General features: G+C 38.8%; 1 protein-coding gene across 3 annotated transcripts in view; it reads right to left on the bottom strand.

The window, feature by feature from the left end:
• LOC144074277 (netrin receptor UNC5C-like) overlaps positions 1–20,313 on the bottom strand; it is a 238,936-nt gene that overhangs the window by 20,049 nt on the left and 198,574 nt on the right. For 2 of the 3 annotated variants that reach the window (XM_077600617.1, XM_077600615.1), the window contains 5 exons: positions 19,704–19,751; positions 10,545–10,736; positions 7,125–7,225; positions 3,083–3,218; positions 2,917–3,004 (listed from right to left, as the gene is read on the bottom strand). In XM_077600617.1, the coding sequence (XP_077456743.1) occupies positions 2,917–3,004; positions 3,083–3,218; positions 7,125–7,225; positions 10,545–10,736; positions 19,704–19,751 (565 nt within the window). The remainder of the gene's footprint in view (positions 1–2,916; positions 3,005–3,082; positions 3,219–7,124; positions 7,226–10,544; positions 10,737–19,703; positions 19,752–20,313) is intronic. The other variant, XM_077600616.1, reaches the window with a different exon arrangement.

Genomic DNA, 20,313 nt, shown 5'->3' on the forward strand with positions numbered 1-20,313 from the left:
ATTATCATATAAAAGATGTTCATGTTTATATAGTCTTGATTAATTTAAGTTACAAAAGACAGGCTTTAATATGTTATCATAAATCACCCCCCTCCTCCCGATTCGGGTCGGGAGTCCCGAGTCCTCACAAATGAAATATTAAATTTCCGGTTTGCTTTGGGCTCAGGCCTGCAAATCAAGTTAATTTGCCGGGCCGGGTCGGGTCGGGAAGGGACAAATTTTGTCTGCCCGATCTTTCCTCTACCCTGCTGCTTCAAGTCACATCTCACTCTTTTATCCAGTCTTTTTCCCCCCTCAATATGTCTTTTGGGTCGACGCTGCTTGAAGCAGCACTAATCCTCGGCAGCATTATCGATTCAGCCTCCGGACCTCATTAATGACTCATGAAGGTTTTGAGAAAAAGACGATAAAATAAACATTCCATCAAGTAGGCAAACTGTAACACAGTTAGTTTTCCACCATCAACGCAGAGGTTGCTGTTTCATCCACAGGGACTGGAATTAAATTTGACTAAACCTTATGGTCTTTAACCATTGACGTTGCTAGAGGTCCAATCCCTTTTGACTGGGAGGGGCTAATGATTGAACGTAGACATTGACAACACTAGGTGTCCAGTTAATTTAAACTGAGAGAAATGGCAGTGAAAGCTCATGGATTAGTGCCATTGACGGAACTAGATGTCCAATTGACTTTGAGAGGAAGGGCCAAATGAACGCATGTTCAAGCGCTGTCAATGGCAGCCAATGATAACTATAAGAAAAAATAATTATTATTTGAGACCAGGCGTCCACATATGCGGACAATACATTTTGGGTCATGTAAGGCAACACAATGTGATGATGCCCACACATTTTTTTTAATTAGCAAAAAGAGTCACTTGCATTGAGGCTTATCAAAGAAAACAGTTTGCAAGTGACTTTGTTTTACTATGTTGTCTCAGGCACATTCGCAAATTCTTCTCTCTTGACTTTGCTGGATAAATAAGGGACAAATAATTATAGTCCATAAATGAAGGGGAGCCCTAAAGCCAAATACCCAATCGTTACCTATACATCTCTAAATAGGATTAGGTAAGATATCCCTTGTTGTTTTTCTTTTTCTTTTTTTCTTGTAGTAGTCTAAACACGAAAAAGTATAATGTAAACATTAAACATGTAAATATATGGAGGGTAAAAGGTAAAAATGCAAATTGAAATATTTTTAAAAAAGATGCAGCCATAAATAACAATAAAATGATGGTAAAACTATTAAAAGTATGAAAAACCAAACAATAAAATAAAAAGACAAAAAGTTTTAACGTAATAAGAACAACACAATCGTTTTTATTCATCTTCCTTCGACTACAGCCTAAAGTGGTCGCTGGTCAGCTGTAGGGCAGACGACTATTCGCACTCACAATCATCCTACAACCAGCGGGAACCTGCCTGCACCATAGTCAGGCGAACCCCTACAACTTCTGTTGTTTCACAAAGTATTTATTTTTTGCAAATAATACTATTCATTCATTCATTCATTCATTTTCAATAGTGCTTATCCACACAAGGATCGCAGGGGGTGCCTAAGCCTATCCCAGCCAACAATTGGCACCATGCAGGGGTCACCCTGAATTGAATTGACTTGAAAGCTTTATTTTCATCATAAGTACATACATACTTTCAACTAAAAATGGGATTAATGAACTGGTCCTTCAATACTTTTTAATAAAAGGAGAGCAGGGAGAGGAGAATCACAGGCAGACCACTCTAAATTGTCCCTAAGTAAGAATGTGAGCATGAATGGTTGTCCGTCTCCTTGTGCCCTGCGATTGATGGCCACCAATTCAGGGTGTCACCCACCTGCCCAAACTCAGCTGGGATAAGCCCCAGCACACCCCACAAACCTTGTAAGCGGTTCAGAAAATGAATGAATGAATGAAACCTTAAAAGATTTGCTCATATAAATGCAAACCAGATATCACACTTCAGAGAGCAGGCTACTGCCTAAGCAGCCAAACTCAAAACATTTGGTAGAGTAGGCACTCAATTCCTCTTCTGACCCCTGTGATCTTTAACCCTTTCTCCACTCATCATGTGACCTAGCCTACAAAGATGCGTTAGTCTTATCTGTTATTCTGTAATTCCATTTCTTACCTCTGTGACCTTTGACCCCAACATCTAACATCTTAAAATTTAATGACCTATTCTGTTTGATATTACAAACATTCTTCAGGTTTGATAATAATCCCTTTATTCGTTCTTGAGTTATCATGAACACAAAGGGTCAAACAAACAGAGAACCAAGAACATAAAGTAGCAATCATAAATAAATGATGTGGCTTGTTTTAATCCGTCCACTGAAAATTGAAATGAGGTTATCACTAGTAGACGTCCAATCCATTTGAAGTGGTTGGTTGGCAAAGAATGAATGTGAATTTGTGAATCTAAGAACACTGTGTAGTGCAGATAATGCCAAGTTTTAGAAAAGATATTCTTTACCTTGTCACTACTTTGTGATCTCTCGTAAAACACTTGCTAAAATGTACAGCCGCTATGCTGTCGGAATATCAATACCTTTTCTCTCCTGTGTCCCGCAGTGTTAGTCACGTGCTGGCTTTTTGAGGAGAGGATTAAAGGACGTGGCAGTAAAAACAGTAATCCTTGGAATAGCCTCTGGCATCAAACTTTATGCATATATAAAAAGAAATCATCTACAATATATATTATTTTACACTAGGTTCAAATTTAGGATTTCCCAATTTTGTTGTTGATAATTTTCGCTAGACAACAATAGCTGCCCAATTTATTTGATGTGGAAGTCCTCCCAATGCAATGATAGACAATAAGTTCAACAAAACTAAATTAAAATGCCACAAAGAAGAGCAGCAGAACCGCATGCAGCCAACAGCTTGGAAAGAGCACGGAAAGTGTCAAGACTTGCCTGGAGCTGTCTTTTCTGTGCACCGTCACGTACATCTCGTAGACCCGGCCCTGAGGGACGGCGCCCGCTGGAACCAGCAGACTCACTCCTGGTAAGCGGGAGGAGAAGCGCCAGTTAATTGAGGTCACCCGGACCCAGGCGCTGGAAAGATGGATATTTTTGTTACCGGAGTTGGGCACAATGAGGTGTCCTCCCTGGTTGTTGAAGGATCCGTGAGCGGTGCACGATGGGTCTCGAGTGCGAGCCAAGCTCTGGTTTCGAAGGTTCATCGTGTCACTGTTGTCCAGCAGGGATTGGGTTAACTGGGAAAACAAAGTTCAATGTTACGTCAGCATCAGTAGAGAGTTGCAATTTTTTTTTTTTTTAATTAAATAAAAAAAAAAAATAAATAAATAAAAACTTGCTCATTGTTAAAAAAATATTCATAAATAATAAAATTCTGTCATTTGTCATGAATTTTCACTTTGGTGAGCACAGGCAATTATTTCATCTCATCTTATTTTCTGAACCACTTTATCCTCATTAGGGTCGTGGGGGGTGCTGGAGCCAATCCCAGCTTTCTCCGGGCCAGAGGCGGGGGACACCCTGAATCGGTGGCCAGCTGATCGCAGGGCACAAGGAGACGGACAACCATGCACACTCACACTCATACCTAGGCTCAATTTAGAGTGTCCAATCAGCCTACAATGCATGTTTTTGGAATGTGGGAGGAAACCGGAGTACCCGGAGAAAACCCACGCAGAACATGCAAACTCCACACAGATGGGCATGACCTGGATTTGAAGCCAGGATCCCAGAGCTGTGAGGCCGACGCGCGAACCACTCGTCTCACTAGGCCGCCGGCAATTACTTCATGTTCATATTTACTATATATGTCACTTCTCATGGGTATTAATTATTTTTAATTCATTTATTTACGTTATACTTATAGCATTTAATGTGCTTATTTTTATTATATTCATTCATTCATCTTCCATACCGCCCATCCTTGTAAGGGTTGTGGGGGTTGCTGGAGCCTAACGCAACTGCCTTTGGGCGAAAGGCAGACTACACCCTAGACTGGTCGCCAGTCAGACGTAGGGTACACAAAGACAACCACTCACACTGCTACCGTGTGGGATTTGAACCCGGACTGCCCGCACCAAAGTCAGGCGGAAGAACCACTGCACCATCGGGTGGCATTTTTATTATATATGAATGTTTTTTTTCTAATATTCTGTGCACCATTTTCATTCATCCATCTTCCATTCCGCGCATCCTCGTAAGGGTTGCGGGGGTTGCCTGGGCCTATCCCAGCTGACTTCGGCCAAAAGGCAGACTACACCCTACTAGACCAGGGGTGTCAGACTCGGGATGGTTTGCGGGCCGTGTAAACGTCAACTCAATTTCATGTGGGCCGGACCATTTTAGATATAATATTTAGATTTTTTAATAAACGGATGAAAAGAAATGGATTAAAAGCCCCGAATATTCGTTTTTTTTATAGATCTAAAACAATGTTTATTTTAGCTTTTTAAAATATTTTTAGATTTTACAAAAAAAAATTTGAATTAAAAACAAAGAAAAAAATGATTAAAAAATTACAATTATTGATTTAAAAGGGGGAAAATCAGGAAATTTAATACACATCTATACTCTTCATTTTAATTTGATCCTAAAACAGAAAGTCGGCACTCATGATTTACTTTCCCGGGCCACACAAAATGATGCGGCGGGCCAGATTTGGCCCCCGGGCCGCCACTTTGACACAGGTGCCCTAGACTGATCGTCAGTCAGCCATAGGGCACACAGAGAGACAGACAACCATATGTACTCAGAATCCTAAGATTTAAAAAAAAAAATCTGTTCTGTTCACCATGATTAATCCTCTCCATAGTGACATGATTTAAATATTCATTTTACCAAATTTATTGATTCAATTACTTAATGTGTTTTAAAATTTAAATAAGGGCAATTTAAAATATATATTCATTAAGTTTCTTCAAGAACATATTTGTTAATTGCATTTAATTTTATTAGTTGTACACTATGTAATTGACTTCCCTCAAGGCAAAAAAACAATTGTTTTTTTTCTTGTATGTAAAAAAAGATATTTATATTAATATAAAATCATGGCAGAAATTATTATTTTTAAAATACTTATATTAGCATAAAATCATGACAGAATGATTATTCATATTATATTTATTTAGTCTTTTATTTTATTAAACTGTTTGTGTCTGTTGCTTTATATATACCTTATATAATTTTAATCAATGATTATCCATTTATTAATTATCATTATAGTATTTTCTACTTTTTCTGTCGTCATAATAATAAAAGACTGACACTGAACATGTGTATTTCACACAGATATAAGTACAAATAAAATAAAAATAATATTATAGAATAAAAAATAAAATAAAATGGAGTACTAGACTAAAAGGACTCCATTCAACAACATAGCTTCCAGAGTTTGTTTTTTTCCCCCCGCCTTTTTTGTTGCAAATGTTTTCTTGAGAAGCAGTGGTAGGAAGCTGAGCGCAGTGCCTGGGAGCGGTGCCACCAGGCTCAGCTGAAAGAAGGAAAATCTCAAATCACCGTAGGCTAAAAAGTGCTTCAAAAACAAAACATGATCTGCTTTGCAATTCAGCTCTAAATGTGAGCACTGACATGTAAAATAAGCAATTACGATTCTGCTGCCGTTTACTTCTGCATTGCAGCAAATGCTCGAGTGAATTGAGGATGTTGTTTTCCTTCATTTTTTATTTTGATTAATTTCTGCCATTGAGAGTGATAGGCATCCATCCCCCCATAAATTGTCATTGATGACATTTTCAAGCAAATAACAAATGTGGGCCACATCAAACATTCCTCAAAATTGTTCCAAATAGTGAAAATAGAACAATTTTCTAAATTACGTGTCAAACAAAAGTCCCGGGGGCCAGGTCGGTGGCCAGCCAATCGCAGGGCACAAGGAGATGGACAACCACGCTCACACTCAAACCCAGGGTCAATTTAGAGTGTTCAACCAGCCTACCCTGCATCCTTTTTTTGGAATGTGGGAGGAAACTGGAGTACCCGGAGAAAACCCATGCAAGCCCAGGGAGAACTTGCAAATTCCACACAGTCAGGACCAACCTGAGGTCGAATTCTCGACTCCAGAACTGTGTGGCTAAAGCACTAAATTAATCTTAATTAAACCCCAAACAAATATTGAAGTATTGAGTAAATGCTTAATTAAAAAAAAATCTTAGGTGTTGGTTTTTGGGGGTTTAGTTTGGATTTTGTCCCCTACGTGACCTGTCCTTGTGATTGATTGCCCATTGATGACACCTGTTGTTTCCTAGCCCTGTTGTCTCTCCTGCTCGGTGTCTCTTATGTTACCCAGGTATTTCTAAATTTGTGGTTTTTTGATGAATAAAGTGTAAATGAAAAATATTTGTAATATAAGATTACGAGGCTCAAAAAACACAATTTGACTTTGGCTAGCACATTCTCTTTGGCTAACAATAGACAAACATTTCTAAAGATTTACATTAGCATTTCAGTATATTTCATTATCTCATCTCATCTCATTTTCTGAACCGCTTCATCCTCATTAGGGTAGAAGGGGGTGCTGGAGCCTATCCCAGCTGACTCCGGGCCAGAGGCGGGGGACACCCTGAATTGGTAGTCAGCCAATCTCAGAGCACAAGCAGACAGACAACCATTCACACTTTCAACCATACCTAGGGGCAATTTAGAGTGTCTAATCAGTCTACCATCCACCCATGTCTTTGGAATGTGGGAGGAAACCAGAGTACCCAGAGAAAACCCACGCAGGCCCGGGGAGAAAATGCAAACTCCACACAGGTGGACCCACTTGGACTTGAACCCAGGACCCCAGAGCTGTGAGGCCAACACGCTATCCACTAGCTCCACTGGGCCGCTATTTCATTTTAATAAAATGCTTCCCACAAACTTTTCACATTGATATTAAGTAAATGGCAGCAAGAAGCCTTTCCAGGGCCAGATTTGGTCTCTAAGTGCCAAGATTGAGACTTGTGCTTTATGGTGTATTATCATGGCTTTAAAGTTTTGGCTCAGGAGTAATAATAACTCCTTGCTTGCCACTGACCTCCAATTCATTTTGACTGGGAGGTGCATTCACAACCATTTTCTCCCAGTTTAAATGAATTGGATATCTATATCGATGTCAGTGGAAGGTAAATAGATGAAAGCCTGACCTTGGGGGAGAGCTTGGACGTAAAGTCGCCTCTGAGGTCGTCCTGCGATGTCACTAGGCCGGAGGAGTTGTACACTTTGATTTTCAGGTTGGGAAGCGGATCTGAGAGAGGAAAATTGGTCAAATAAATCTTAAAAAGCAAGATATGACACTATAAACAAACTCTATAAACACTTTTTGAGAGAAAGGAAAACTCATTCAAAACTTAATGTGTAGTAGAAAGCACCAAGGTAGTAAAATATATAAGAACATGAGGAAAATAAATTCCGGAACAGAGAAATTAGTGTGTTCAATGATATTACCATGTGATAGGAGTATGCTGATTAATTTACATGAAAACCCCCCAAAAAACTTTTAACTTAGTAACTTATATTGACTGCATGCAAACACTGTTGGCACTCCCAGTCAAAAGACATTTGGGGTCTAGTACAGTCAGTGGTAGTCAATGTTTCAACACATTTAAAAAAAAGCCAGGTAGTATAGGCAAGAAATATTTGAAATGCTGAAATCTCCCATGTGTGATTTTACACAGCTCCTTCCTGATGCCTCCCAAGTGACGAATGTAAACATGATGCATGTCCGTGTATCGTGAGCTGACTTCCTGCCCCTCCACACACTCAAATAAATCCACATCTGCAATGCAAAACAGATACTCTTTGAAATAAAAAGAGTCTGCACTAACGTGCTCATTCGAAATCAGATTAGCATATGTACCAATAGCGCTAGGCAAAAAATTAAAATATGTCGGCACACCTAAATCTTTTAACTTGATAAACTGCCACTCTAGGCAAAATAAAGATACTCAAGGCATTATTTTTTTCATTTTCCTATTAACATTAGTGGTTGTTTGTAATGTGGATCGACACCAATAACCCTCTCATGCACCAATTATTTTATTTTGTTTTTCCTTTTTAACCAAATGGAATAGGATACATAAAAGAAAATAAATAAATATAATAATAATCTTCTCAAACTTGCAGCCCGAGGGACAATAATAGTATTTTATAGACCCCTATTTGGGATCAAATTGTTGCACGCAGAATTTTGCAATGGACAGTAAAAAGAATCTATGAATAATGTGAAATAAAATGAATGAATTAATTGAAATATACATTTTTTTAAATGTGAATATGTCATCAACATACTGTAATTATTTTTATAGTCACAAAAATTATAAACAGTATATGCCTGAGCAAAAACACAAATGATTAAAAAAAAGAAGAAATTATTTAAAAAAAAAACATTCAATAAAGTGCACCCTGTGTATATTTTGCCATGGGAATATTAATGTATTGTTTTGTATATCTCTGGTACCACACATATCTTAACTCTTTGGGAGCCAATGACAGCAATAGACGTCCAACCCACTTTAAATGAGAAGGACGAGGGGCAATCATTGGGCCCCCCTTTAATTAAACTGGATTGATTCCAATAGATGTGTACCATTTAATAAATTAGTCCTTTTTTAAAATTAGTACCTAAGCATATACCTACAACATTGACTCTTTCATTCATTTTCTGTACCACTTTATCCTCATCAGGGTTGTAGGGGGTGCTGGAGCCTATACCAGCTGTCTCCGGGCCTTTTAACACCCTGAATCGGTGGGGAGCCAATCGCAGGGCACAAGGACAACCATGCACACCCATACCCATACCTAGGGCCAATTTAGAGTGTCCAATCAGCCTACCATGCATGTTTTTGGAATGTGGAAGGAAACCAGAGTACCAGGAGAAAACCCACACAGGCCCGGGGAGAACATGCAAACTCCACACAGGTGACCGACCTGGATTTGAACCCAGGACCCTAGAGTTGTGAAGCCGACACGCTAACCACTCAGCCGCTGGGGCGCACTTTCAACAACATATACAATTCAATTGTGGCCTACTCTGACAGTGAATATGTTGTGCCAATTATATATTTTAGTGGCGTTACAGTAGTATAGTGTACAGTGCTACTTACTTGAGTAAGTTTGTCAAAGTAATTAAGCAACGCTTTTTGGGAATATTTGCTGCACTCCTTATTCTTACATCTAGTAAAGCCCCACCCTCTAAACAATTACATTTGAGACCTCTAATATAAGGCAGAGAAACTTCTAAATAGCTGTCCACTGTAGTGATCAATACCCCTGAAAGAGATAAGGAGTGCTTGACAGTGACATCATAAAAACAACAATAATAAACAACAATCAGATGTCTCCCTCCCTTACAGCCCATCACACAGGGTGCTGTGTTGTGTAATGTCCTTGCTGTGTGCCCTAATGTAAATTATTAAAATATCACATTCATAAAAAAATGAAAAAAACCCTGTTTTGAATAACACAACACAACCATAAGAAAACTGCCAGACGCTATTTCTTCCGTTGAGGGAGAACAACAAGGACGGTACACAACCCCCAGCCTGTGTGACCAGCTCTGTTTGGAAAAAATGCATGTGTTTCCTAGATTTGCAAAATGAGTCTTAAAAAGATACACACACTTGTGTATTTGAAATTAGGAGCACATAAATGCACGTAAGATACGTCGCATAAACGTTTGATGAATGGTTGTGTGTGTGTGTGTGTGTGTATCAAAAATGTGCTTGTGTTCATAATCAGACTGCTCTCTTTCCATAAGTTGTTGGCAGCATACTACGGTTCATATGCCTTCCTGTGGGAATATTGATTATTTTTTAAATTAAATACTGCGGTGCAATGCCAATTGTCATCAGTGCATGAATGGCATCTTAGCATTTTTGGAAAAAATAAGAAAATTATTAAGGCGGCCCGGGGGCTGAGTGGTTAGCGCGTTGGCCTTACAGTGGGGGACCTGGGTTCAAATCCAGGGTCGGTCCACCTGTGTGGAGTTTGCATGTTCTCCCTGGGACTGTGTGGGTTTTCTCTAGGTACTGTTTTCCTCCCACATTCCAAAGACCTGCATGGTAGGCTCATTGAACACTCTTCATTGCTCCTAGGTATGAGTGTAGGCATGAATGGTTGTTTGTCTCCTTGTGCCTTTCGATTGGCTGGCCACCAATTCAGGGTTTCCCCACCTCTGGCCCAAAATCAGTTGGGATAGGCTCCAGCACCCCCCATGACCCTAGTGAGGATAAAGCATATCAGAAAATGAGACGAGAAGAAAAATGTATTTTGTATTTTAATGCACAGTGTGTGTTTAGTTGCTTGTGACGCCTGTTTAATTTTTCAGTTGACCTAAACTGGTGTTGGATGGAGTTCAAATTACCTGACAAGGATAATTCATTGGTTGCCATTGGCGATTGTGTGGATCTTAACATTCCTTCATTTGCTGTCGGGTTTACCAATTCAAATGGATTGGACATATATTATTGACAAACTCATTGATCGGTGACAGCCTTGTTCAGTCCATATGGAATGGATAGCTATCTCCATTAATGGCATTGAAACATGATGAAATTTTAGTGTACCTGATCTGGCTGTTTTTATGTTGACGGACTGGAAGCCTCCATTGAGCGCCGATGTGTCGATGATGTCCGAGTCGAAGTCCTGGTGCGTCTTGCGGTACACGAAGAGCGCCACGATGACTGAGATGACCAGGCACATGATGACAGCAATGACCACGCCCACATAGAGAGCCACGTCGTCCGTGCTCGGAGCCGCTAGAGGGGTGTAAGAAAACATTATTTACACCTGAATTCAAAATGTTATTAGACAGCCAAAGGAACGTGTCAAAATACTGAGAACCTAGAAGAGGTGTTTCCATTTTGGGGTCATAGATTCACAAGTCCAAAATGTAATTTGTATGATTGTATTCAGGTGGCCCGGCGGGTGAGAGGTTAGGGCGTCGCCCTCACAGTTTTGGGTCGAGGATTTGATACCAGGTTGGTCCTCACTGTGTAGAGTTTTGCATGTTCTTCCCGGGCTTGCGTGGGTTTTCCTCCCACATCCCAAAAAGCATGCATGTAGGTAGGTTGAACACTCTAAATTGTGTCAAGGTATGAGTGGGAGCATGAATGGTTGTCTCTCTCCTTGTGCCCTGTGATTGGTTGGCCACCAATTCAGGGTGTCCCCCACCTGGTGCCCGAAGTCAGCTGGAATAGGCTCCAGCAATCCCCATGACCCTTGTGAGGATAAGCCATAGAGAAAATGAATGAATGAATGTTTGTATAGATTACTGAAGAATGAATAAATGTATTATGATCAAAATTGTGTATTCAAATATGAAACTGATAATGTGATTGAATTTTGGGGTCATGAGGTCAAAGATTATAGATCACGGGGCTAAATGCTTTAGTAATTAATGTGATTGTCGTCATTAATAATTTTATCTTTTAGAATAAAATTGTTTAAATCTTTTTTGTAATGTGTATATTTGGAATATTTAATATTAGGTCAGTTATTTTGTTTTAAATCTAATTTAATCAATAATGGATAAAATATTTATTGACTAAATGAACTGTTTTCTTATTGCAGTTATTTCCGAAGATGCAATTTAAATTAAATTTCTAGGTCAAATAAACCAAACATTGAAATAATTCACAATATTTGAGTCCAAAAATAATGATTAGTATATGTAATTAAGTGCATTGACACAGGGAAAAAGTATTAAACTCACTAAAAGAGACTCAGTTAATACGTGATTATGGCCCAGATATTTTCGCTTTAAATCTTGAATATCTTTTGGTTCACTTTTCTTTTGTTAAATGCTCACATGGATTAAAGACAGGAAATCAATTGGACCATTTCCACAGATTAATTTTCTTATTTGAAACCATTTGAGAGGTAACTTTGCATTTTTCTCGTGTCACTCCAATGAACCTCCCTGTTTCGAAAAAATGTCAGAGCCTGTATCAAACGACACCTGTCACGTAACAACCAAAGCTTCATTCGTCCCGAAAATGCCTCAAACATCAGCTTTTTCTTAATAATGATAGCTACGTCAGTTTAAAGTTGACATGCGGCGGTTCATTTGAATTTAAAATTACACTATAGCATTGTTTGATCACATCTACAGGCATAGCATAAAAATGTTATGCGTGTATGTGAGAATAATTCCTATGCATGAACATATAATGGTAAGTGCTGGTATAGCTCACCAGGTAAACTCAATGAAGACTTGTAGATGCAACTGAAGTTTCCCATTCATTTAGGTGTAAGATTAAATCCAGTCTTGGATTTGAGATCAAATTTTTAGGCATTAAGAAACCACCTCATGATAGGTGTAGTACAAGCACATCTATTTACAAACATGCATATTGTAAGGAGTTTTTAATGCATTTTTTCCATTTTGAAACTATGTGAGTGCTTTGGTCAAATATCGAAGCAGCTGCTGTAACTTATTTCTACCATCAGATGTCGCTATTACTTCTCGCAGTGAAGCCCCAAAAGCTTCAAACCATTTTCATATGAAAATAAAGAAAACTCTCAATTCTTCACTTGGGCGTTACTAGTAAAAAGTTCCATCCAACAATCAGTTTGCGAATGTTTTCCAGAGAGCTCTTTTCCTTTACACATCAGGAGATGTGTCTTGTTTGACCACTGGTTGATAAAACAACCTGTTTGTCAATCTGCTCTAAACCAGCTGATGTTGGTTTGCACTAATTGGATGTCCAAGTAATAATTATTGATAGATTTCAGGTGGTATTGTGCAACTTCTTGCTAAACTACAGAGCCTTTTCCTGGGGTCTGTGTGTCCAAGACTTTTCCCCTGTTTTATTGCACTTAAGTCCATATAACCATTACTGGACTCAAATGTTACGGTTTCATTTGAATTGCATGTTTGGAAATAACTGTAATGAGAAAAAAGTTGACGTGTTGAATACGTTTCTCTGATGTAAGATTTCAAATTAATTTGATGTATATTGATAATTTCTTTTGCACTCTCTCCTTAAAATGAATAAATTTTCTCTGTCTCTCTTCAAACAAGTTCATCACTAGTAGATAGGACTGCCAGCATTCACAAGTCAGATGGATTGGACGTCAACTGCTGAATCAATGGCAGCCAAAGGGCTAATAAAATAAAATTATGATTAGGTAGGTTGTCCATCTCCTTATGCCCTGCAATTGGCTGGCCACCGTTTCAGGGTGTCCCCTGCCTGGTGTAGTTGGCTGGGATGGGCCCCAGTGACCCCCTACAACCCCTGTGAGGATAAGTGGTTCAGAAAATAAATAAATGATTAATATTAAGTATATAGCGGCCCGGCGACTTGAGTGGTTAGCACATCGGCCTCACAGCTCTGGGGTCCTGGGTTCAAATCCAGGTCGGTCCAGCTGTGTGGAGTTTGCATGTTGTTGTTTGCGTGGGTTTTCTGCGGGTACTCCGGTTTCCTCCCACATTCCCAAAAAAAACCATGCATGGTAGGCTGATTGGACACTCATAATTGCCCTTAGGTACGAGTGTTAGCGTGAATGGTTGTCTGTCTCCTTGTGCCCTGCGATCGGCTGGCCACCAATTTAGGGTGTCCCCTGCCTCTGGCCCGACGTCAGCTGGGATAGGCTCCAGCCCCCCCGTGACCCTAGTGAGTATAAAGCGGTTCAGAAAATGGATGAATGAATATTAAGTATACATATGAACCTATTTTTATTCCCATATATACAGGAAATGCTGGTGCGTCGGTTGACTTCAGGGGATATAGTCATTGTTATTACTATTCGTTTAATTTGAATATTTCAATGTCAAATATTCATCAACAAATTATTTTGGGTGAATCGGGGCTTATGTGAATAAATCTAACTTCACTATTGAGATAATACATTTTTGGGGCTATTTTGGGAACATCCTTTGAAGAATGACAAAAAGACGTTAGCCCAGTTTTGAGACTGTGAAACTTTAAAACCTACCTGCCAAAGGCGCATTAAGAGCATTTGTCTAGACACGGGCGACAAGAGACACGCTTCATTAAAGTTTTCCATATTAATAAGCTTGGTAATTATTTTACAACGGTACCCCTTCAATATGTTATGAGTGTTTTCAAAGTTTTCTCATCCAGTCATTAATGCACACAGCATTCCACTCATACAAAAAGGGTATAAAAAGAAACAAGCTAAGAAGAAAAAAATGTTGATATGAGAAATGGTAGAAAAGACAACATCAAATTTAATGAAGAACGATTCAGGAATACACTTAAAGTCAAAATGAAGTGCTGGTTCCACTTAGTCTCAATTACATGTCTTTCATTTATTCATACATCTTCCATACCACCCATCCTCGAAAGGGTTGCGGGGGTTGCTGGAGCCTAACCCAGCTGTCGTCAGGCAAAAGACTATACCCTACACTGGTCGCCAGTCAGCCGTAGGGCACACAGAGAGACAAACGACCACTGCACCCCCAATCATGCCAGCACCAGTGGGAAGTGAGGCTGCGCCTGCCCGCACCGGGACCCCCCCCCCGCGAAAAGTGAAAATACGGGAAGTAGGGTCACCCCTATTAAAAAAATAATAATAATTCTGGCTTCTGGTTATGAGTTTTGGTATGGATTTCCACATTTTTATTATCTTTAAAGAAAATTAAAAATTATTCAGTGCTGAGTCCTAGTAGCAAGCGGAAGACAGGGGAGTTGTCCCGCTTGCGAGTTTCAGCGTAGATTTTCACATTTTTATGAATAATAAAACTATACAAAATAAAAAATAAGCCGCTTCATTGTGTAGAGGTTCACTCGCTTGACTTTGTTGCGGGCAGAGGTGGGCTCGATTCCCGCAGGTATGCTTGAAAGTGCGGATGGTCGTCTGTTTATCTGTCTGCCCTACGACTGACTGGCGACCAGTCTAGAGTGTAGTTAGCCTTATGTCGGAAAACAGCTGGGTTAGGCTCCAGCAACCCCTGCAACCCTTTCGAGGATGGGTGGTATGGAGGATGAATGAATGAATGAGAAAATTAAAAAGATTTAAAAAATTTCCCCAGAAAAAAATCTGCGATGTAGTGAAGCAGCGATAACTGAAGTAGCGAGGTGTCTTTGTATATTGGCACTGCTAAATAAAATGTGGAGTACAGATTGCCCATGACAAATGCTGTTCACATTCAAAATGAAGATAGCATAAAAACTAACAAAATATAGCATTGTCATATCGCTTTTTGTATTTTGGTAATTATAACTCAAGAGAGAATAAAGGGATTATTATCAAACTTGAAAAGTATGTTTGTAATATTAAACGGTATGGGTGATTAAAATCAAGATTAGATTCAAATTCAGAGGTGACACAAATCAGATAAGAAATTCTATGTTAATTTGATAATTGATTAGCCGATTTAATTCCAATTTGCAGTGTAGGCGATATGATTAGACAAGAAAGAGTCAAAAGTCAAAGAAGTCGCATATTTAGTGATGCTTTGAATTTGTTGAGAAGGATGCCAGCCCTCTGAGAGTGATTCTCTCGTTGCTCGTGATTTTTATTTAATGAATGTTCTCCTCTATATTAAAGTCACATATTTTTTATGTGCATTATACAATATAAAAATGAACTATTATATTTAATTAAGTATAATATTTAAAAAGTTTCCTCCCACATCCCCAAAACATGTCTGGTAGGTTGGTGGAACACTCGTTAGAGCCAGCTTTAGACAATGGCAGAGCGGCACCGGGTGGTGGTGGTTTCCTGATTCGTGTACCTTCGACCCTCGTTTGCCAGAGGGTTGTTTCTTGAGTTTTTCTGAGTGTGCGTAACATAATTTGAAGGTGTTAAGTTTTGTGTTTACGTGTGTGTACATTTACTGAGCTGCCAATTGCAATTCCGATGGAATAGAAAATATCTTTGAATTTGGTATTCTGTTAATGCTTTGATAAATAATGTTCTTATCATTTGCTCCTTTTTGCATTCATATAGCAGACTTTTGTAACTTTTATAGGGCTTAGGGGGAAGTATTAAAGTTCATGAAATGCGTGCTGGAGCCTATCCCAGCTGACTTCAGGTCAGAAATGGGGGACACCCTGAACTGGTGTTCAGCCAATCGCAGAGCACAAGGAGAGAAACAACCATTCACGCTCACACTCATACCTAAGGGCAATTTAGAGTGTCCAGTCAGCCTACCATGCATGTCTTTGGAATGTGGGAGGAAACCAGAGTACCCGGAGAAAACACACGCAGGCCCAGCGAGAACATACAGGTGGACCGACCTGGATTTGAAATCAAGTCCCCCACTGTGAGGCCGACATGCTAACCACTCATCCGCCGGGCCGCCATTCAAGGATGTACAAGTAATAATTACTGACAAATTTCAGGTGGTATTACACATTTTCTTGGTAAACTATACAGGCTTTCAATATGGTCAATGTTTAATCACTGGGTCCACAAATATTCTATTGTGTTGACATACAATACTTATATGACCTTTTAAAGATACAAATCTTGTTAGATATTTATTACTTCATTCGAGCAGAGAATATAATTAAAGGTTCAAACTTTAAATATATATATGTATATATATATATATATATTTATATATATATATATATATATATATATATATATATATATATATATATATATATATTTAGAAATGTTTTTGTTGTCATGATTTTCACAATTGCATTAATCAGTATTTCTATAAATATGTATATAATACAATGATCATATTTCCTAATACAATATAAAATAGGCAAATGAAATAAATCTCCCAGGAGTGAATGACCCAGCCCACCCCTCAACCATCAATTGTGTGAGGAGGCATGGCTGTGTCGCAGACCATGTTGCTGTGACTGCCTTAATCTCTTGGGAGGGATCAAGTCATCCGGCCCTGTCCATACCTTTTATGGTGTCAGCGTGTATGTATAATGACAACAAAGCTTTCAATTCAATCAATGGGATTGAAAGAGTTAATGGTTGACAATGCTCCTCCGTAGTGGTCACAGTTCGATTCTTATTATGAAGTTGATTAATCAATGACTTTTTATTTAAACATCTACAGCACCAGAAACATAACTTTCAAGTTTATTTATTGTTTCTTTAATGCTATTTTACAGGTTGTCATGTCAAGGAGAGCCAAGAGAGGAAAAAAATACCACCGGACGTGGGTGGACACTTTCCAGCCGCGTGGATGAATAATGTGTTTGGACCAGTGTGTGATTTGAGGTTGCACTCTGTCAAGGCGGCATGACAGAATGGCTAGTGATGAAATGAAGAAGACGTAAAGGCTGACTAAGGACATGCGGGTAACATGAGTTATGCTGCTATTGTTTACTGAGATGTATCATGGGCACGGCGAATGAGAAAGACGTAATATTATGGGAAGAAGCCATGGGGTTTATTTGGTATGTATTAGCGAAAAATGTGGAACTCAATATTTTTAAATTAGGGAATAAAGATACGGGAAAAAAGTAGGGATAAGAAAATGGATGTTACATGGATAAAGTTGTAATACTATGAAAAAATAGTGAAGGTTTGAGGAGGTCATGCAAATAAAAGAAGAATAAGAGACATATTGTAGTAATAAGGGAAAATACAAAGGATTTTACATTTAAAAAGATATCAATTGTCACAAAGATAATATCATAATTAACATTGCACCGATACTGTATCATTACCATTAGAACACTAAAATTACAAAATCGGATAGGGGAGTACAGTGGGACCTCTACTTACAAATGCTTCTACATACAATATATTCAGGTTACGAAAAGCCTTAATGGGAAATCCTTTGTTCCAAAACACGAAAACACTTCAAGTCAGGAGACATCCAATGAAATCAGACATCCCCGAAACTTAAATACACTTTCTGTGTCCAGTTATTTTAAAATATCGTGGTAGAGTTGCTTTACCAGTGGCTATCTCCCAACACGTCGCTGGCGCTCCCATTGGCTAGAAGTAAGCTGTGTTTCCGTGATACCAAAGTCAGCGCACTGTAGGTGATCGTTAGAGCCAGATCCAGACAATGGCAGAGCAGCGCCGGGTGGTCTCCTGATTCGCGTACCTTCGACCCTCGTTTGTCAGAGGGTTGTTTCTTGAGTTTTTCTGAGTGTGCGTAACATAATTTGAAGGTGTTAAGTTTTGTGTTTATGTGTGTGTACGTTTACTGAACTGCCAATTGCAATTCCGATGGAATAGAAAATATCTTTCAATTTGGTATTCTGTTAATGGTTTGATAAATAATGTTCTTATCATTTGCTCCTTTTTGCATTCATATAGCAGACTTTTATAGCTTTTATAGGGCTTAGGGGGAAGTATTAAAGTTCAAGAAATTAATTATGCTTATTCAATGTAAAATTTGTCTCTACTTACGAAAAATTAATTCACTCGTACATTCATTCATTCATCCTCCGAACCGCTTTATCCTCACTAGGGTCGCGGGGGGTGCTGGAGCCTATCCCAGCTGACTTCTGGCCAGAGGTGGCCAGCCAATCGCAGGGCACAAGGAGACAAACAACCATTCATTCACGCTCACACTCATACCTAGGGGCAATTTTAGAGTGTCTAATCAGCCTACCATGCATGTCTTTGGAATGTGGAAGGAAACTAAAGTACCTGGAGAAAACCCACACATGCCCGGGGAGAATATGCAAACTGCACACAGGTGGACCGACCTGGATTTGAACCCAGATCCCCCACTGTGAGACCGACGCGCTAAATACTCATCCACCGGCGGCCCTATATATATATATATATATATATATATATATATATATATATATATATATATATATATATATATATATATATATATATCTTGGCACTAGTCCTAATAATGTTGAAATTTGTTTTTTCAGACAATTGACTATTCTTTGAGGCTATGTAGAAATCTGTCTCAAAACATGGTGGAATCGATTCGCACTCGGTGGTGGTGTGATTGTGAGAGTCGGTGGCTGTCTGTTCCATTGTGCTTTACAATTGACAAGCAACCAATTCGGGGTCTCTCCTGCCTGCTGCCCGTGGTTGGCTGGGATAGGCTCCAATACCCCCCACAACCCTAGTGAGGATAAGTGGCATGGAAGTTTTTGCCTTACCAATTTTAAGACGATACCATAATATCAATATTTGTCGATTTTGCAAAGTTACCATCTGATTTTAGATCATATATTTCTATTCATTAAATACAGTAACATGTAGATATTTAACAGAGTTATATCATGATATTATATTTCTGATCGTCAAAGAGGTCAACATTGAATTTGTATGTTTCTGTTACTGTAACTCGAGCAAACAAAGGGATGATCATCAAATTGCAGGATCTGTTTGAAATATGAAATGGAGTAATTATTAAATTTTTGGATCATAAGGTCAGAGCAAAAGTATTTATTTTTTCCAGTGCCGTTGACGATTCAGTAATGTGGCCCTTTTCATCCATCTGCTGTGAATTTAAATCAGTTTGTCATTAGTAGAGGTCCATTCCTTTTGAAAACTTTTTTTTTAATGAAACACCTGGGCACTGCTTGAAAAACTGCTTAAAAATGGACAACATGTTTTCTGACACTCTTTGTTTTCAATCTTTGAACAACATATTTTCACCCAAAATCCATTGTTGCTCAAATTAAATCAATGACATGCCTTTGATTCACATCCATGTCACGCTGGCAACTGTGAACAATAATTTGAGCTTCTGGAACAATAAATACACTGAACTTAAGATAAGAGAACAACACGAATACACATACCTAAACATGCAACAAAAGAAAAAAAAATGAAGGATAAAAACTTACATGTGAATCCTATATCACTCTTTTCTTTGGACGTCTCAAACAATGAACCTTGGGGACAAAAGAAAGGGATGAAGGATGGATAGAGTGAATGAAAAAAATGGGACAACAACATGACACAGTGACCCACTCGATCAGCATTGTGGATATGTATTGATGTTAAACAAAAAATGTGTTACTTTTATTGCATGTCATTTGTTCCTAATCATTAGCACATCTGTCAAAGGGTGCTAAAGAGATAACACCACAAACATTTGATTGAGATATTTGATAGGAATGTAAACTTATTTTGGTGATGACTTAAATATATCTAAATGGCTGAAAACATGGGCACTAACTGAGATCAAGTAAGGGTTTGTTCTCTGAGTTATAGACAGAAGCTCAGGATTTTTGCCAGGATTTGTTTCAGGCAAATTTAAATTGCGGCTATGTGTCATCACAGCCTCCTTTCTGGTCCACCCCAACCACGACAAATAAGCCTTCCTGCTTAGTCCATTGGTTTTCCATTTTAGCAAGGATCAATACCACAATCCTTTTAATATGTACATTCCCTGGTTGTGCATAATGCACTAAAAACATGGTGAGGCTATTTAAACTACCGAAAAATGAGGAG

Source organism: Stigmatopora argus, chromosome 5 (genome assembly GCF_051989625.1).
Source record: "Stigmatopora argus isolate UIUO_Sarg chromosome 5, RoL_Sarg_1.0, whole genome shotgun sequence".
NCBI classification, from domain to species: domain Eukaryota; kingdom Metazoa; phylum Chordata; class Actinopteri; order Syngnathiformes; family Syngnathidae; genus Stigmatopora; species Stigmatopora argus.